Source organism: Watersipora subatra, chromosome 1 (assembly GCF_963576615.1).
Source record: "Watersipora subatra chromosome 1, tzWatSuba1.1, whole genome shotgun sequence".
Taxonomy (NCBI): domain Eukaryota; kingdom Metazoa; phylum Bryozoa; class Gymnolaemata; order Cheilostomatida; family Watersiporidae; genus Watersipora; species Watersipora subatra.
The window spans coordinates 45,818,121-45,839,663 of record NC_088708.1 but is presented as its reverse complement, the minus strand read 5'-3'; the positions used below and the strand labels follow the sequence as shown (position 1 = coordinate 45,839,663).

At 35.6% G+C, this 21,543-nt stretch overlaps 1 protein-coding gene across 6 annotated transcripts in view; it reads left to right on the top strand.

Moving 5' to 3' along the window:
- Positions 1–2,151: 2,151 nt before the first annotated feature.
- Positions 2,152–21,543, top strand: part of LOC137385945 (calcium/calmodulin-dependent protein kinase type II delta chain-like) — a 62,723-nt gene continuing 43,331 nt past the window's right edge. For all 6 annotated transcript variants that reach the window (XM_068072574.1, XM_068072572.1, XM_068072570.1 and 3 more), the window contains exons 1-5: positions 2,152–2,294; positions 8,650–8,744; positions 10,949–11,008; positions 12,043–12,097; positions 16,473–16,538. In XM_068072574.1, the coding sequence (XP_067928675.1) occupies positions 2,233–2,294; positions 8,650–8,744; positions 10,949–11,008; positions 12,043–12,097; positions 16,473–16,538 (338 nt within the window). In that variant the 5' untranslated portion in view covers positions 2,152–2,232. The remainder of the gene's footprint in view (positions 2,295–8,649; positions 8,745–10,948; positions 11,009–12,042; positions 12,098–16,472; positions 16,539–21,543) is intronic.

Below are 21,543 nucleotides of genomic sequence, written 5' to 3'. Positions count from 1 at the left end.
TGCCCTCCTGTCATTGACTTTCATCGCTTGATGAATACAGTGTTGCCCATGCAGCAAGGATTGGCTGAATATGAGTGGTTAGAACATTCTCAATGTAGCCATGCAACATAATTGTATGGAAAAGTTTTGGGTACATTTTTATCTGAATCGGGAGCTTTATGAATTGATGTTTGCTCAAAACATCCATGCATCTCTGAACCGACCAACTGCATTCGTATCTTAGATTGCTCCATAGTAGCAGATGAGCTTAAATGTCACCAAGCAAAACAAACATTTCTGTTTTAGTCCATTTGCTGTTCCACTCACTAAAGTTTAACTTTGGAACTAATTTTAGAGTAGGATATAGCATTACTTGTAAAACTAAAATGTTATAGAAGATCAAGGCTTATTATTGCAAATGTAACATGTTGTTCCGATGTTTTTATTTCAATTTTGGAAACATTAGTTTTTAAAGTGTTACGAAGTACGCTTTGAAATAATTGTTTCCAAGGTTGTAGATTTTTTCACTGTTATCATATGTGGACATTACAATTATTTTTTCACGATCAAGTCATGACACTCAAGTCTTTCCACCGATATGACTGACTTCACCGGCAATGATATCTCCACTAGTAATCCTACCACAACTGTTCATTAAATTACTGGGTCAATATCCTTCTTACCCATCAATAAAATCAAGCGATGAGACTGGCAAGCAAACATCTGCTCTCTGACAACCCTTTAACTCTCTCACTTGCGGCTGTTCATATGTGCTGAAGTTGTTTGAAGCATTGGAGTTATTTACACTGAGAGCAGCCGCATCCTAGCCTTGATTAGTTTATAATAATTATTTTGACTGGCCCATGATAGTTGTTTGTATTTTGCAAAAGCTAGTCAGTAATATAGAAGCTGACACATCTATAACTTAGTAACCAGTTCAGATTGGTCACACGGGCCACTAGGGGTGGTTAGGGTACTGCCCTCGTAACATCTGCAAGATTTATAGCATCACATTCGTAGCATTAGTCAATTTATTCAATCAAAGGCTGAAATAATATGTAGGTTTGAACCTTGTAAAAAAATACCCTGTCTGCATATGCCATTAATTTTTGTCTTGACCACCAGAGGTAGTATTCTGTAACATAGGAGCTCTGTGCTCATACCATATGAAAACTTTCAATTTCTTTTTTCGAGTGCACTTTTATAACCTAATATGCTTGTACTTGCATCTTTTTGTATGCGATCCTTTTTTTTCTGTTTCTTTGTTATAAAAGTAGCGTGTTATTTCACTCTGGACAAAGGGAAGATTAAATTATGCGCTTACCAACCTGGCAGATTGCAGTGATATGCAATGCCTTTTGTTTTTTGCCAAAATCAGTAAGGCTATGACATTCCAAACTAACTTTCTTATTCTAGTTGGTCAGCATTGCAACCCACAGGCTAAACCCACAGGCTGCTGAGAGAGTGCATAGTACTCTCAATAGACAGAAGGAAGCTAGACTGTAAACACACACCATACGAGCACTCGCAGAGTAGCTGAGAATGCTTGAATTTACAGGTTTGGTCAGAAAGACTCACAACTCTATAAAACCCAATGTTGTGAATATCAGCAAAACTCTCTACTCTTTTTGATAAAGATAGAAGGCTGGAAGCCCTTGCGTGGTAGGCTGGCAGCCCAAAGCTGCGAACATCTTTCCCAGATTAGACTATTCCTCTTCGCACCGTTGTTTTTTGACATTTTGATGATAATTCGCCTATTAACAGATTATGCATTGTCCAATTTGTTTCATATCATAGATAGCCAGTTTCATACGAAATCTCCATTACTAGCATTTTTAGGATGTGCGTCGCTATATAAAAGGTCTTTGCGCAGTTGTCGGAGCTTTTATTGATCGTCTCAGGTAATCTAAATGTAGGAAGCCAGATTCGTAAACTGCACCGTTTTGCACTGCAATAGTCTGTAAAGCAAAAAGCGAAATAATGTACGTAATACATAATTTCTACATCATATAAGAACTTGTTTTATTCCTACAGGACCCAAAGGTCATTATCGGAGATAATTCTTGGTCATCAAGTTTTTCCCATTTGCTATGCATATCTATAGTCCGCGAGTATTTTTATCTCACGCGCTATGCGAGATATAACGAACTCCAATTACCTGCGGCGATCGATAGATCATCTACATTCGTGTGACAACTAGGAAGAGTGTCCGAAACGCACGTTCTAGACCGCTGCGTTTTTTAATTTGTCAACATGACTGCTATGAAAACGAAATGTTTTACTGATATCTATGACCTCAAAGAAGAAATTGGAAAGTGAGTATTTCATGATAATCATTAAATGTATACAGATAAGAGCACTAACTCGCAATTCCAAAATCCTTTCTCAAGAGATGCCGCCAACATATCTAGCACACGGGACAATGTTTGACCCAAGCTTAGTTTTTCAGGAAATTAATGAATAGGGACAGTAACTCTTACGTAATTTTACGTGGGCTGCAATTACACTAATAAACAAGTATCATATTTAGGTGAATAACTTGTAGAAATTTGGTATTACGAACTAGTCACTTTAACACGGTTCTTGCAGTTTGTAGTCAGTCTATCTGAAAGTTCATATAAATTGCCCTAACGGAAACATCGGTATGTGCCAAAGTGTTTTTTTCAAGTTTTTAAACACGGTGCGATGATAGCCTGTAGATAATGCCAAGTTTTAAGAATGCCTTGGGAATGAGGGAAAAGTCTTCCAGGTTGTGAGGTTTGTTATATTGGGAGTAGGCCTACTGTAAATGATGGGCGACAGCATTTCATCTACTTGTTTTTGCTGGTATTTCTGTTTTAATCATACCGAGCTTTTGTCACAACAAGCTCGCGACCCAAAAATGCTAGGCATTTGCATCCAGTTGACCAATCCCTAAAGCAACAAAGAAGAGGTTATGGACAAAATATTTGCTGCAATTCCTATTGTGCCATTCACAAAATACTCAACACAAGGGAAGTAAAACGTGGTTTAGCTTCACTCGCCATAAACTGACTTGCATAGCATGCCACATTAGCGCAGATTCAGGACCGTAAAACAAAGCTGGGCCTAAGTTCTCAGTTTTCCTTTATACCCTTCTGTATACAGACATTGCACAAAATGTTGCACTTGTTTCGTATTGCAAATAAAAGTATATATTAGTGTAGCTGAAGTTCAAATATATCTGAAACATCTAGATTAAAAGTTACCCAAGGTTTCCTGACAGGGTAGCAACACCAGTTGAAAGAAAAGGCAAATCTGTAAAATACCTGTTGTGCAGTTTTTAATTACTAATATACAGCTAAAAATGTATGATTCTCAATAATTCTACTTAAAAAGATTTCCTTGTCACCTTAGCTTTCAAGATTAGTTACTCAAGAAAAAGTTATCGTCTAACTTACCGTAGTCTGCTTGAGCTCATAACAACATTGGAGGTATTGACTGTGTTGAAATGAGCAGTGAAGTTGGTAATTAAAGTTAGTGCTTGGAGGTGATTTAGCCAAAAAGGAACAAGCAGTTATAACTACCATTGTTTCATTCACTGTGTAAAATGGCTCCAAGAAGTCGCCTTAATGCAGCTCATTTTATAGCCACAAATGTTTACTGTTTTGTTTCAGTCATGCATTATGACAATGTTCGTTCCTCTGCGTGTCCATTGGAGTTAGTTTTTCGCTTAATACTTTCACGCTTAAATATATAGCTCTATACTTTCACGCTATATATTCTTTCCTGAAAACCGAACAAACATTCATGTTCATTCTAGGTTTTCAGGAAAGAATGCTCGTGCAGTGGTGTTTCTTAAATTGTTCAGTACAACGGTTATCATTAATACTGTTAGTTTTTAAGTTGATACACTCTTTAGAATAACTTCAATATTCTACTGTATATAAAAATACTGAGGAAAGTTTATTTAGGCATGCCAAACATGACGGAGAGCGTCAAGGAAAAGAGAAAACCAATGGAAAGCAAAAAAATTTACAAAAATTTACTTCCAGTAGTGTCATTTGTTCAAGTTTAAAAGGCTGTTCAGTATTTAATGAATAATTTGATTTCAGTTTTATATCAACCTCACCATTTGAAATAAAAACACATCTCCTTACTTGGTGTTTTGGCTGTAATTACACCATGCTTTCCAGATTTTCCATGTTAATTATATGACAGCTAAAGTCTTCTGTTTCAATAAAGCAAGACACACTGTAAAAATTATTGAAGAGATAGAAATTACCGTAAAATCTCTAATGGAACGCCATGGCGCTCAATTTTACAACCATTCTTCTATAGTGGTAATCAAATAGAGGTGGCATTCAAATAGAGGCTGGCATTGTATTGTTCAAATTGCTCATCAGAATTTTGGAAAGATAAATTTAGCCCTTTTACGGGCAAAGCAAATTTCGCCTATATTTGCCCTTTCATTCTGATGGAGTGACATTAACCCTTTTGGATGCAATAAATTTGCTAACTTACCACTAACTTGTCGAAGATCTATTAATACATATGAAGATCTCTTAATAAATATGCATTGAGAAGCTGAGAAAGATCTCTGCCAGTTGGTATCTAATGCTTGCAATTAACCTGCGATGATATTATAGCCTGCGTCCTGCTTGGCAATTTGTTGGAGCTTTCAATTTTTATTTCATTCTTAATTTGAAAAGATTTTTATTTTATAAATATATTTAACGATGTTGCGTAAAAGCTCATTGATGTTTGCTACAGTTTGCAGCCAAAATTAGCTTTTTATGTGCAATAGAAGAAGGGAGTTATGAGTGTCATCCATTCTAAGATCAGATTACCGCAATGATGCTATCAAATGATATGCTATAAATCTGAAAATTTAAAAGTTATACAACAGTAATCTATCAACTGCTACAAATATACATTCACGAACAAGTGACATAAACGAACCATACTTATAATACATGCAGAAACAAAAATTAACATTTTGAAACAAAAATATTTGAATTGTTTGCTCAGCCTGTTGCGTTCTGATTGTTGCTTTTGATGGAATGAAAATCTTCTGGTTGTTCAATACCTTCCACAATGTATTTTGACCTCAAATCTTCTGTACTGCTGAACCAGTCGATATTACAGTTCAAACAATTTTTTAGCAGAGCAAAACTTTTACGCTTAACATTTCGCACAAATACTTATAATGATATTCCTTTAGCTGCATGCGCAGTAAGCACAACTGTTAGCTTAAAACTAGTCATTAATATACAGTACCATAGTAAGTGTAAACCACTTTTTATATACTTCGAAGGATCAAGACTGCATTAAACAAGGCACTACTATTAGCCTGATACAGCTATTAGTTATTTCTATGGTGTTGCTTTCAAAGTTTTAACGAAATAAATAACATCCTTGCAGTTGGACAACAAAAAAATTAATTGTTAATGATGTAACTGGGTAATTATTAATACGATTTGTGGACACTTCTACTGATCTCTTTCTATTATGGGTTCTTAAAGATCAAAGATTGTCAAAGTGGTGGTCAAATATAGGTGGTGACAATTAAAGGGGGGCGCTCCATTTTTCAACCATTCTCCCATATTAGCGGTCAAATAGAGGTGGCATTCAAATAAAGGTGGCCTTCAATTAGAGGTGGTGTTCAATTAGAGGTTTTACGGTATATATTGTTTTCTCATATATTCTTTTATCTCGCCTCACTGTTTTAGAGAGTGAACAAGATATGCCCCCATATTTTTGTATAACATGGCCTAAGCCAAACTGGCTGATGATCCCATTACTCCATTCTTAAAAGTTCTAGCAAGAAACAACAGTACACCGAATCGTTTCAGAATTTTCACTAATCCTTACCATTTAGTTCAGACTCAAACTCTTATACTCACAGAAAGCCTGTCACAACTTGACTAAATGCGGATATTATGAGTGGAGACAAAAAGCCCTGCTCAGTGCTTTTTTCTTGATGTTACCGAATCTTTGTGATTAATGTGGCTGTTAACCTTCCTGTATACTAGTTGTTTAACCACCACTTACCTACCAATGCTCATGTGTACCAGTTGCCCAATCGCCACTTACCTACCAATGCTTATTTGCATCGGTTACCCAACCACTGTTTCAATTTGTTCTGCTCACACTCCCCCATATTTTATCATAGACAATCCAAACACACAACACATAATTGCCCCTTCGATCCACAGCCCATACACACAATACATAAATTGCCCTTTAGATCCACAGCTCAAACACACAATACATGAACTGAGCCTTCTATCCACGCGATGTATTTGGTGAGCCTAGGAGCCATGAGTTCATCTTAAAGTGTTATCCTTACATTAGTTCTATATAGCAACCCATAGCAGTAAAATTATGTGGTTTCGAGACCTTAATGTTTCTAATTGGTTTCAGGAAATTTACAAACTACTGTCAGCGGAGCAAAACCAAATATCTGTTGCTTTTAAATATGTTTTACTCGCTCTCATAAATCAGATAAATGTCTGACTATTATTTGTAGCCCATGTTCTATAATGGCCATATTAATCATTTGCACTTGTACTTTGCCGTGCACACCCTGTGGCAGAGTCACAGGTTAACTGCCTCAATTTTTCACATTCAATTTTTTTAAGTGGTTTTTTTGCCAACGAATAGCATGACAATGGGTATAGTGTTCGTATTCTACTTCTCATATTTTATCAGTTTGCTTCATTTTGTAATATTTTTCCAATCATGCCGTTAGAAGGTGCAACTTATGCTGACATATCTGTGGCGAAAACCTCAACGCGTGTTAGCGGATGGCTTACCTGTTTACACCGGTTATTTGATATATGTGATATGTTTCTTTTAACGTTAAGTATTATAATATATTGCAATATATTATTCAGCAGGCACTGGTGATAAGGAAGCACTGTTTGGTTTATCACAAGTACTGGTATCTTAAAAACTTACTAGTTCCATGATTGTGGATTGCTTTTGCATGTTATGCGTATAGTATATAAATTTGATGCAATTTACCTCACAATTTTTGCAGATTCATGGCAATTTCGGTATGATTAAACACACGATGGCATGTGAGCATCAAGTTGTTCCTCCTATGCTCCTATGTAACTTTGTTCAAAATGACCTGAGATTTTCAGCAAGATTTAATGCTCGTAACCTATATTAGCCAGTTACCTAGTATTTTACTGGCGCATTCAGTGAATGCTAAAAAGTTGACATCGGATTTAGCTATGTGTCTTTTTCTAATAGATCAATTTTACTTTACTCAATTGTACTCAAGTTACTCAGTTGTTCATAAAAGTAAGTCGTAGAGAGTAAGTTAATGGGTGTGCTGATATAGCTCACAGCATACTCTCAGTCAATGACAAAAACTTTCTTTACCTTAGAAGAAATCTGAAATATTGTTTAGCAAGGGAAACAATCTGCAATAGCTATGTAGGATTACTAATCAATAAAATGTGTAATTGCTATAGATTAGACTGTCAGTCATTTATCCGTGACAAATAATTTTGACCTAGTACAGACGGGTTGCTTATATAAGCTAGTGATTATCACAGGCTTAGTTGGTGTCTCATCCTTTCTGTTTTCGTGAAAGGTTTTTATAGTTGTAAGTTGCAAAATCATCCGCAAAATTTTTTAAATTCAAATCATCTTTAAAACAATTTGAAACAAATTTATCGTTATTGCTCTCATGGCAATCGGCTAATTAATCTCTGAAGAAATTTTTTCATTTACAATACTGATTTACATATATGCTTTGCATATATTTATTTATATGTACACACAATTATATGTCAAATCAAAAAGATCACTTTATACACTATGAACAGAGCTGGTTATAGAATAGGAAATACTTCCAACATTTTACAATTGCACAAGCAAGAAACAAGTTGCAGAGAGAATTCCAATCCTTTTAAGATAAAAATCGACTTGACTCATTCTATATACATGTTTTGTTTGACCAATGTTATCACAGTCTGTTAGTTGTGTTACAGATTTAGGCATTCTTAATATTCTTTCATATTTTAATAACTGGGAAATATATTTCATTGCTCAATTAATATGGCATGAAAATATCACGCAAGCAATTGATTTCTATACAATCGCACTGATAAATCCGAAGAAGTTTCCTGAAATTTTTAAAACTGGGCTATTTGACTGATACCTGTAGGTTGAATATTAGTTTGGTTGCGTTTTGGATAAGGTAGCAATTCAGTTAACTTATAAACTGCAATTGTAAGAAATTATACTCTTTTTTCCCTACCTTCTATTTTCCTTTTACATTTACATGTAGGCATGGTAGTTTACACGTAGGCGTAAACTACCATACCTACATACCTAACTAGGTATGGTAGTTTTTGTGTAGGTGTGGCAGTTTACATGTAGGTATGGTAGTTTATGTGTCGGTGTGGTATATTACATGTAGCTATGGTAGATTACATGTAGGCGTCGTAGTTAATGTGTATGTAGGTGGGGCAGTTTACATTTAGGTATGGTAGTTTGCATGTACCACTACATGTAGTTTACTTGTAGTGGTAGTTTCAATACTATTACGATGATGACGATGTTTTCAATATCTCTATCGCTTGTCCCCCTATATAGCAGTCATGCTGATTGCAGTCAGTTTTCAAAGAAGGCATATCTGACCTTGAAATGATCTGATGCATGTTTTTACGGCTCAAAATGAATTCTTTACAGAGGGGCCTTCTCTGTGGTGAGAAGATGTGTGCTGAAGAGTAACGGTTTAGAATTTGCTGCAAAAATTATAAACACAGTAAGACTTTCAGCGAGAGGTTAGTACTAGACAACGATCTCTTCTTTCTGTATCATTATATTAAGTAGTATGGATGTTTTAGTGATACGCCATTTGCTCTTAGAACTGTTGGGGGATTCTACTACCTTTGTAGTGTATGTGAGAATTGTATTAGTATTTTTTGTTATGATTTTGTGATGTCAAAGAAGGGTAGCATTAAAAAAAGATTGTTGACAAATGAATCTTTACCTGTGCAGTCATACCTCAGCTTTTACCTGCGCAGTCGTTCCTCAGCTTTTACTTGCACAGTCGTACCACAGATTTTGAACGTTTCTTATCTCGACTGAACCGGGTTTTGACCATAAATTCACAATTTTTACACCAGAGACTTTACCAAAAACATTGGCTTACTGATAATACTAAAAATTCTCTACTGTAATTTAATCTTTGTTGTTTGGTACAAGTTGATGACAAGAAAAAATGTTTCTGTTGTGCTTTTTTTATTTCACCCAATCTTTGTGAGGATATGCTTCTGCACTCTTTCATTAGAATTTTTAGATAGCAAACATAGCATAGGCTAGCCTCGGCCACGTTAATGTTTATGTTGGCATTGATAAAAATAAAACATGAAATGTTTGTTTGTGTTGATGATCTTAGATAAGATATTTTTGGTAAAATAAAACGCAGCCTAAATGTGTTTTTGCATTTTCGTATAAAGTTATTATATACAGTTCACAAGACTGGGGCAGAAGTTGATACAGATACAGCAGTACAGTACATTCCCTAACCTAGCCTGCCTAGTATATTAGTATATTTTAAAAGACAATCATAGTATTTTACATGTACATATTGCCTTTAACATTCAAGACATTAAAATTACTTACATTAATTATATTGAGACAAATCGTTCAAGATTTTGAACAATTAGGTAGCTTTTTGAGAAGCCTTTTTGAACAGATTATATAGTTGATTATAAATTATAGAACTGAAGTTTGACTGTTTTTAGAGTTTTGTTGGAATTATGACCCATGAAATTTGAAATTCATTAATGTTTGCTCATTTCTCATTTTATGTGTTACTGTAATCAATGAGCTAAAGGCAAAGTTTGTGCAAAAGATTACTATCGTGAGCACTGTGTTGTTCTGGTTGCTCTGTAGAGTTGGGTCAGCCATCAAAGTCTAGCTGCTGACTGTCTTGTTTCTGACCTAGTTGTTCATAGGCACAGTGGTGCGCAAAGTTAGTCTACTATGAGTTTTGTGATTAGAGCTCAGTTTAGCATCTAACTCCTTTTAGTCAAAGAACAAGATATTTTTATTTAGTTTGATGGAAAGGGTATAAGGATAAATATACACATTAAGCTTTAAGATTATGCATAGATTTATGCATTTAAACTCAAGTGCCACAATATTTAGTGATCATCAAAGGTAACAATGTTCACACTATTACAAACCCATCCGCGTTTGCATCAGCAAATACTCTGTGACGTAGTGTTGTCATTTTACTTTTTAATTGTTCGTGAAGAAACCTCTTTGTTTCCGCGTGCTCAAATCAAATACTAGTCTCGCAGCAACTATCATAAACAGAAATAAATAAATCGCGCTATCCGCGGCCGGGAATTGCTATTGCTGAAATGGTTCACATTGTACAGGCCGTCATCGATGCTTGGCGAAATATCAGGAAAGTCTTACAGTTGCAAACTTTCCCACGTATCCGCGTTGCTTCGTCAATGCTATTGGTACCCGGTGCACATAGTCGACGATGAATGCCGAAAGGACCACGGCGACGTACGGCGACATATTGTGAACCAGACTTTAGAGCTGGTATGAAATGAGCAGATTTTTCAATCAACAATGAACACGGTTGCTATAATTTTGCGCACCGCCGTAACCCATTCCTCGGTTATTTGATGCCACTCAGCATCTTACTGTTGTTGACAACAAAATTCACTTTGCTAACTTTTTTTCAACTTCCTCTTTCCACATTTTGTTGACACCCTTTTGGTTTGTCTATCAACTGGTACTAGCCTAGTATATTTGCTTCACAGATTACATGAACCCATTAACTTTTTGATTATCAACCACATGGCTGTTTTTAGTATTTGGAAAACTTTGTAGAGGCGTAATATCGTGATCAAATACCCATGGTTAATTGTACTAAACATCTCAAACTTACAAGGGATAGACACACCATAGAAAAGATGCATTGCTTCGATTTGCTCATTATTCTCATTTGGTTTATTTTTAGACCACCAAAAACTGGAAAGAGAAGCAAGAATATGCAGGTTACTCAAGCATCAAAATATCGGTAGGTATTTATAAAGTTGTATATCTGTACTGCAGACTCGAGTAGATGAGGTCATCAATCCTTATACTCTAATAATAATGATAATAATAATAGTAGCAAGGAATAGTGTTTACCAGGCTCACCTTTAACTACGTATATCAGCGAGCAATGACAACTGCTCAGATCTCTTACATTTCTTTGTCAGTTCAAAATGGTTTAGAAATGAGATGTGCATGTTCTGAAGTAACCATTGCTTTGCAAAACAATTTTTCTTGAGAATGAATCATCGGATTGATGGGGTCTATGGTGTTAGCATGTATAGTCATGTTAGTCATTTCAGTTAGTCATAGTTCATGAGTCATTTAGTACAACTGATATTTAATATGGACACTTTTGATCATAGTGAGACCATATGAATGAGAACTTCATGCATGCGTGTTTATGTACAAAACTTCAATATTTTAAAAAGCTCCAAATGTTCGTGTTGGAATTACTTTGGTGTAGAGTGAAATACATGCTCAGATTTTAACTTATATATTGTGCAATATTTATGTTGAAGGGTATATTAATTAGAGATTTTGCCGTAGCTCCAGTTTTGAGTATGGATGGATATTAATTTTACTTACACTCCTCAATGCCTTTTAAAGCAACCATGAGACAAAAAGTGAGTTAAGTAAATAATGTGTATTCAAAGAACAAGCTCTTTTTGCATAACACTGTTCTATAATGTAAATTGGCAAGGTGTTGGAGTCTGGTATAAGGTGAGTGGTGTTTTTAGAGAAGTAGGGATGTAATGGATGGTAAGGCAGATTGCAGATATGATTTGAATATCCTAAATGGCAGGTATGACAGGTATGGCAGGTATGACTAGGTAGTGAGAATGAAGGGCTTTATGAATGCTGTTTAGGAATTCATGACTCTGATCCTCTTTTAAGTTCCTAATGAAAGCTATGAAACAATGCCTCAGCCCACTCATTTGCGGTATAGGTGGCCAGCAGGTGTCATTCTGTCTCATAAACTGCATAATCTTGATTGATGAGGAATTTCTATTGCAGTTCGTCTACATGACAGTATACAAGATGAAGGAGTACATTACCTTGTTTTTGACTTGTAAGTACCACCACTCTGAAACTCAACTCTTATTATTATTCTCATCATTTGTATTATTAATCGGTTGAGTCATTTATACTACCGACATTTGTCTTCAAACATTTACAAATAAGCTGGGTGGGCAGAGGTAGTTTTTAGTACCAAAAATAGGGTTTTCCAAGCTACAGAACTTGAGGATGCAGTGAGCATTGGTATAGTCTTGGTTGATATAGGTATAGTTGATATAGCCTTGGTGTATACAGGTATGGTTGATGTAGGTATGGTTGATGTAGGTAGTGTTGATGTGAGGATGGTTAATGTAGGTATGATTGATTGTGGGTAATAATTGCTGCAGGTATAGTCGCCGTAGGTATAGTCGCCGTAGGTATAGTCGCCGTAGGTATAGTCGCCGTAGGTATAGTGTCTGCAGGTACATATGGTTGTTTGACCATACTCGCAAGGCCATTTCTCATACGTTACATCAAATGGTTCAAAGTGAATTACAATGAATGCAACTGACCAATCAGAAGTAAAGTAGAACCCATGGATACGACATTAATCCATTTCGGGGGAGTAGAATCGGAAGGTGGAATCCTATTAACACCTACGCTTTCTAACACTTTCGTTTGGAAAAAAGTTTCTGCAAAAAAGCCCGTCTCCGGCGACTGCTCCAAATATTTATGAGATGCATCAAGCACCTGTCAATAGTCATTACCATTGCTCGAAAAATGACTTTTGAAAATTTTTATTAGGTGTTTTTGTGCAAGAAATTCAGCAAGGCTTTTAAACCAACCGATAGCTTTCCTTTTGTTTTTCTGAAGATGACGTTTGCGCAGTCTCCCCTTTTTTAAATTTCTTGATTATTTCCAGCTCTGTTTCCTTAGTAACCATATTTTTGCTGGTCCATTTACCCTCGCTTTCAACTTGCTGTTCCATTCACCATCACTTTCAACGATCACTTTCAATCATTCAACATCACCTACAACCATCACCTTCAACCATCACTTTAAACCATCACTTTCAACCATCACTTTCAACTATCACTTTCAACTATTACTTTCAACCATCACTTTCAACCATCACTTTCAACCATCACTTTCAACCATCACTTTCAACTATCACTTTCAACCATCACTTTCAACCATCGCTTTCAACCATAACTTTCAACTATCACTTTCAACCATCACTTTCAACTATCACTTTCAACCATCACTTTCAACCATCGCTTTCAACCATAACTTTCAACTATCGCTTTCAACCATCACTTTCAACTATCGCTTTCAACCATCACTTTCAACCATCACTTTCAACCATCACTTTCAACTATCACCTTCAACCATCACTTTCAACCATCATTTTCAACCATCACTTTCAACCATCGCTTTCAACCATCACTTTCAACCATCGCTTTCAACCATCGCTTTCAACCATCGCTTTCAACCATCGCTTTCAACCATCACTTTCAACCATCGCTTTCAACTATCGCTTTCAACCATCACTTTCAACTATCGCTTTCAACCATCACTTTCAACCATCACTTTCAACCATCACTTTCAACCATCACTTTCAACTATCACTTTCACCTATCACTTTCAACTATCGCTTTCAACTATCACTTTCAACCATAACTTTCAACCATCACTTTCAACCATCACTTTCAACCATAACTTTCAACCATCGCTTTCAACCATCACTTTCAACCATCGCTTTCAACCATCACTTTCAACCATCACTTTCAACTATCGCTTTCAACCATCGCTTTCAACCATCACTTTCAACTATCACTTTCAATCATTCACCATCACTTTCAACCATCACTTTCAACCATCACTTTCAACCATAACTTTCAACCATCGCTTTCAACCATCACTTTCAACCATCGCTTTCAACCATCACTTTCAACCATCGCTTTCAACCATCACTTTCAACCATCACTTTCAACTATCGCTTTCAACCATCGCTTTCAACCATCACTTTCAACTATCGCTTTCAACTATCGCTTTCAACCATCGCTTTCAACCATCACTTTCAACCATCACTTTCAACCATCACTTTCAATCATTCACCATCACTTTCAACCATCACTTTCAATTTTACGAGCATTCTCTAATGAATTAAAGTTTGATATAAACACTAAAAAGCACAACATGAGTGTAATATCATAAACACACAAGATAACCACAATGGAACCTTCTGTTGACTCTAGTCTCTCAGATCACATTCAGGCATTGTGGGAAGACTTCAACTCAAAACGTTTCGGCTTCTTAGTAATTTTTTTGGCCACGCCGTAAGGCGGGGCGAACATTGTCATCAGGGGCTGAAAAAACATAGTATTCCATATCCAAACCTGAAAAGGCTGTATCTTTGGGTCATTTTATCTCGTGTTCTATTGTAATTGATGAGCATGAATATTTAGTAGTGCTAGTTGATGTACATGACATCATTATCAATGTCAGTGGACCTATATTTATCTTTAGCCTTCTCAGCCCTTGAAGGACTCAATTGCTGAGCCGGTATAAATACCCTTATTTCGCTAACAGTGCCCAGTTGCAACTACAACCATCTACACGGGATGCTTGTGATAGCATTATCAACTTTGATACATTGGAGTAAATATATTAGCCTTCGATCATATACTGCTTGATTACTGCTGCCGGTCGATATAAAATTGGCTGAGGAATGCGGATGAGTTGCAGCAGTTTTTGTTAATTAGGAGTGATTCTTCGATTCAACAGCTAGCCCTAGATCAGTAAATTGGCATGACAAGTTGTGGCCTAACTGTAAACATTCTATTGCAGGAATCTGTGCATCATTTGACACTGTGATCACAGGTTCTAAGGTTAAATTGATTTTTCAGAAGTGCCTGTTAATTCCAGTATCAGTCGGAGTGATCCTGAACGATTCTTTTGTAAAAAAGAATGTTCTCTCTCAAAAAAACTCATTATGAAGAACACGGAACTTATTTTGTTAGCCATCCTAAAATTTAATTTTGGAAAATCTAATGTTAGTACGAGAGATGTCAATTGGTTGTCCTGGTTTGTCTACATATTGCAATTCCTTTGCTACGGGTACAAAACTTTAGGTGCCAATGCTAAGTCTGTTGACTTGTCACTCTGCATTCCTGAATTAACTCCATCTATCACACTTGTTATAAATAGAACGACATCCAAATTTGTGCATGAAGTTGAAAGAAAGTCGATAGGAATTTTTTTTTAAATTGCAATAAATATGTAAACATGCTAAATTAGTATATGTTTTCTCTGTACATATTTTTAAATCTCATTAACATTGCAGAGTTTAATAAAAATAAAACATAATCAACATTTATATTATTTAATCACAATTGCATCTCGTCCTGAAAAAAATAATTATATTGATCAATTATATATTGATTGGTCAAAATTACCATATTAGATTCCAGGCTATTATGATTATGCTACGAAATCTGTGAATAATCAGCAGTGATCTAAATGGTGATAATGACATTTAAAATCTAGCTGAGTTATGGTAATTTTTATTGGTAGGGACTCTTACAAATAATTTAAGCTTTGAGAGTAGTTGGCTATTAATACAGAACCTTTAATGACAAACTCTTCAAATGTATTAGGGATGTTCAAGATGAAAAGATGATCTGTGAAGCAATATATTTAACAGTGGTACCTAACCATGTTTATCACCATTGACACTTATTCATGTTTGTCATCAACTGTGCCTATCCATGTTTGACATCAGTGGCATATATCCATGATTGACATCAGTGGCACCTATCCATGTTCGTCACTAGTAGCACCTATCCGTGTTTGTCACCTGTGGCACCTATCAATGTTTGTCACTAGTGGCACCTATCCATGTTTGTCACCAGTGGCACCTATTCGTGTTTGTCACCTGTGACACGTATCAATGTTTGTCACAAGTAGCACCTATCCATAATCGACATCAGTGGCACCTATTCATGTTTGACATCAATGGCTCCTATATATGCTTGTCACCAGTCGTACCTATCCATGTTTATCACCAGTCGTACCTATCCATGTTTGTCACCAGTCGTACCTATCCATGTTTGTCACCAGTCGTACCTATCCATATTTGTCACCAGTCGTACCTATCCATGTTTGTCACCAGTCGCACCTATCCATGTTTGTCACCAGTCGTACCTATCCATGTTTGTCACCAGTCGCACCTATCCATGTTTGTCACCAGTCGCACCTATCCATGTTTGATATCAGACAATGACAGGAAACATTTGGATTTACCAAAAGGTTCGCAGCCCTTTACCGGAGTCACCTCCCATTTGAATTGCCTCATAAAACAGTTGCAAACAGTGGAAAATTTCTTGTCTTATTTTCTCTGCATACTGCTGCTTTTACACACTGAACACTTTACTTGTATCCAACAGGGTAACCGGAGGGGAACTATTTGAGGACATAGTTGCACGCGAATTTTACAGTGAGGCTGATGCAAGGTAAGCCCTTCATATCCGCGGCATGTCTTTTTACAATAATCTGTTTTGTGGTGTATACAGCATGTGCAATATATTTAGTTAGGTATCCAGTGTTTATCTGGTATATTGCAATATATGTTTACTTACTGACACATACTAGGTGTGTGTACACAATACAGTTGAAGTGGTTACACCTGGTGGGTGTTCGATCAGCGCATGGAGTTTATCAGTATGATTATGTGTAATATTATCGATTTATTAATACGTACATTTACTGTGTATATTAAATTTAGTTCTATTGGTGTATGTTGGTTTATATTGTGCATGTGTTTGTTATTATTTCAATAGAACATACACGAAATCATGTATGTAACAATGTTTTACAGGCATATACTAAATATGTGTGCTACAGTTATTCTGGTATATATCAGACATGCATATTACATGGTTTAACTTTCCCATACCATAAGTATGTACATAGCGCTGTTCAAGTGGTTTATACTCTATATACTAGGTATATATGTTATAAAGTTATGTTATATGGCTTTACTGATATATCATCCGCAGGGTATATATTATCATTTCAAGGTATATATACTATGCTATCTGAAATTGCAAGAAATCAAGTTTTTTTGAAATGCAGATTTGATTGAATTAAATTTTTGTTTTGTTATGAATTAAAGTGAAGTTTTTGGAGAGATCAATGCTTTATCTCGCGCTTATAAAAAGTATCATAATTCTTTTACTTGAAATAAAGTCACTGATATGTAGTAATGAAAGGTATGTCCATCAGTCGCAATTATTGCTTTAATATTTGTAGTAGCATTTTGTTATGAATACTAAAACATTGTCATGCGCGATCATTGTTGTCTATATTGTGTTCAACTTTTTTGGATAAAGGTAGTCTTATGTTTACAGGTTTGCATTGGCGGTTCAAATAAGTTTACCAAATTAAATGCAAAGTGTCCAGTTTTTATCAGTAAATATAAAATTGTTGTTACGCCATTCGACTGGAGCAATTTGTAACTTTGTGACTTATTAAGTAGTTAATCGATACGATTTCATAAGATAAGAACTTGAATATGAACAATACAAATATTCTAATGGCAACCAGATAGTAATATTAAGTAACGTAATTCATAGAATCTAACATATGTCAAATATTATCATAGCTAACTCTTTAGTCACTATCCGACCACCCTGCTACTATTACTTATGTTATTCTTCATAACAACGCTGATGTAGTAGTGTTTAACTGGACATATTTGAGAATAGATTTATAACAAGTTTTATACTTAGTTTCTATAACATTTCTGTAGTTTTTATTGTACTTAGAGCAATTCTTCAACTCAGTAATGTGAGATACAAGAAAGCTAACAAATTAATTTTTTCATATAGGTATATTATACTTGTATATATATATTACTTTATTGGCAATCATATCATTGTACTATGTGCTTGTACGTAGTATAGCTTTACTGGGCAATACTAACTATTAGCACATATCGTGTCTAGTAATTTATACGCAATGTATACTGTACTCACTATTATACGCTGTGTTTCCCTAGTTAGGAATCAATAATTACTCCTTTGTTCCTCACTTTGCATTTGCCCTTGAGTATCTCTTCACTTGTTTGTCCATCATAACTTGTAATTGCACCCTTGAAACTACTGTCTCTCTGGGGAGGTTTAGATTTGAAAAATGAGATTAAATTATTTTCAATCGATATCTATTTTTACCCCATCATTTGTTCTGATTAAAATCTTTAAATCTTAAAAATTTAGTAGCTCCGCAGTGGACATAAAACCTTTTTATTTTAAAATATTCGATCAACCGCTCTGCTTAGCTTTCTTTGGTTCTGTGATTAATTTGGTCTCAGCCTGCGAGTCGGTGAGTAAAAGAACCTGAGACTTTCAGTCGGGCTGTTTTAGATGTTTTTTTACAACACTCATCTTTCTTTCATCTTTTATGTGGTTATATAGGTTATATAGTTAGGAATTGACTTTCATTAGGTTCTATAATAGCTCCATTCAAGAGTTCAATCCATCATCATCTCAAGATGCATTAAAAACTATTACAGTTTAGAGTTGCAGCATGAACTTCTGTAATGGTATGAGTATTTACAATAAAAAATCGGAACCATTCTTTTGGGACCCCTTAAGAGTCAATTACCATAAAACTGATATTTTTGTCGGGATCATGTAATAAAATGTGATTGTTGGGGCTGATTTTATAGTCTTTCTAGATTCTAAACCTCCCTAATAGTAGAGTGTTGTTTTGGTTTGCTCTCCAGCCCATGTTGATGTATTACTGTATCCCCCTTAATTGTGTCTTTCATCAATCTTCTATCATCTACCCTGCTTTCATTTGGATCCCTAATCTGCACATCACGTCTTCACTTCATGACTAGAAATTCACGCTTCTAGGCGGACAATAAACCATTTAACTGATTTTCTATTTCACCATTTTTTTCTATAAAACTACTAAAAATCAAGAGCATTGTCTTTTAAAGTTCTAATTTTTGTAAATAGCCAAAAATCAGAACAAGAATTTTAATATTATTCAGGCAACATGTTTTTACTCGAAAATTTGTCCCTAAACTAGTGGTAAGGGCTGAACAAAACTATTTGCTTTTGATCTAGTGTACCGGTAGGTGTGGGAAATCTTCTTCGCCGAGTCATGACCATAAAAAGGGAACTGTTTCAGAAAAGCCCCGTTTTTCAGAAAAATGAACATAAGAAATGTGGCGTAACCATGGCTTCACCAAGTGCTCTCATTTTGTAAGGTGCTTTAGTTCACCTGTTCCCCATTGTCGCAGAAACCAAGAGTTTTTAGCATTTTAGTTAGTCTTTTCAAAGGTTTATAGCGGAATGGTTATTCGAGCTACTAATAAAATATATCGTTTTGTAGTCAGATTCTTCATATTGTAATTTCATTTTAGTGGAGCACTAAATATCATAATAGACTATGAAATTCTATTGCTCATAATGGCTAAATAAAACAAGTGCTTTAAATTGTGGCCACACAGCAATTGAACTGAAACAACTGCAAGCCCAAAAGCCTGCAAAGAAATACTTTGGGTGATGCTCAATTTGACTCTACTAGGTTCAACTGAAGCTGGAGTTTTATTGGGCTGATTATTGGTGATTTTAATGTTCACTTTTTGATCAGCAGATGATTATATCGCAGTTCAATATGTAGCAAATGGAATTATATAATAATTGGACAAAAAAGTTAGCATCAATGCATATTTTATGACTTCTATATGAACGCATTTGGTTACTCTTTGTAAATTTCAGTAGGTTTGATTGAGATATGCCTGCATTGAAAATTTAATTTTATTGCCATGTGGCCGTGGCTTTGCGTTTGAATACATCGTTAAAGCATCCTTATTTTGGGGCAGGTTTGTTAGTTCATAACGGTAAACCCTAACAACCTCCACTTTAAGGTTATCTTACATTTTATTCAATGATTGTTGTCAAGTTACTGTCTCTGCTACATTTTTTCGCTAGCATAACAAGTTAGATACACATTAGCAAACAAATCTAATCAATTTTCTGCTTGCCATAATTAATGAATATCTTTGGCTGAGCTGCAAGGTTGCCACAGCCTGTACTCTTTAGAAAGTTATCATATTCATTGTATGTATAAAGCCTTATAATCTGGCACTCTCAGAATGTCCACAAGTAACCAACTATCAACAACTGAAACACTGAGAGTATTAACAAGTAGCCAACTATCAACAACAAACACTGAAAGTATTAACAAGTAGCTAACTATCAACAATTGAAACACTGAGAATACTAACAGGTAGCCAATTATCAAGAACTGAAACAGTGAGAATACTAACAAGTAGCCAACTATCAGCAACTGAAACAGTGAGAATACTAACAAGTAGCCAACTATCAACAACTGAAACACTGAGAATACCAACAGGTAGCCAATTATCAAGAACTGAAACTGAGAATACTCACAAGTAGCCAACTATCAGCAACTGAAACAGTGAGAATACTAACAAGTAGCCAACTATCAAGAACTGAAACACTGAGAGTGCTAATAAGTAGTCAATTATCAACAACTGAAACACTGAGAGTATTCACAAGTAGCCAACTATCAACAACTGAAATCCTGAAAACATCCTAAAGTAGTAAAAAAATTCAGTCTGCATGAGCCAGTCTTCAAATATTGAAGGTTGGCTTGCAACAAAATTCACATTACAGTTATTTGTTATCAAAAGGTTCACCTTGTCTTACTCTGCTTTGTTGTAGGTTCAAAATATATGGAAATGTGGTTACAAGCTCTTAAAAGCTAAAAACGAACGATTAATCGCAGCCATCACAAAAACACCGTAGGCTGGAATCCTTTTATTTTGATGGCGTACTCAACTCGATGTGGTTATTGTGTTGGCACGTGATGTTATCATGTGAAATGGAAGGCCAATAAAAGGCTCGATATAAAACGTCTCATAGCACTAGTTCATGACAAACACTTCGGGTTCTCCCAGAAATCCCTTATCAATTATAGATGATCGCTACTTTACAGTTTCGTTTCAGCTTGGTCTAATCATTTAGTCATAATCTGATCATATGACCCATATTTTCCGCCATTTGCCAACAGTTTCTGCAGCATTTTTTTACCATCACAGGTGACCAACAGGCTCATGTTTATCAGAGCATGATATTTACCCCCTCGAGCTAAGATTAAAAAATTAAACTAATTTTTAGGCTAGGTTTTAATATATCAATGCTCAAAGTGACAGCATTACAGTAGTGATGAAATAGATGCATTAGGACAACAGACATGGTTTTATTGAATGCGTGAAGTTTATTTGTGAAAATATTTTGACGAGTGAGGTTACATGAATGTGCTGCGTGAATGAACTAGGTTACATGCAGGCTTGGGGCCACTAGTGAGTATTGAGCGCACTGCACTATTTGCTGGCTAGACGACAGTAAGGTGCACTAGGCACTGCACTAGCACTAGTGCATGGCATAGTAATAATATAAAATGCACTAGGCACTGCAC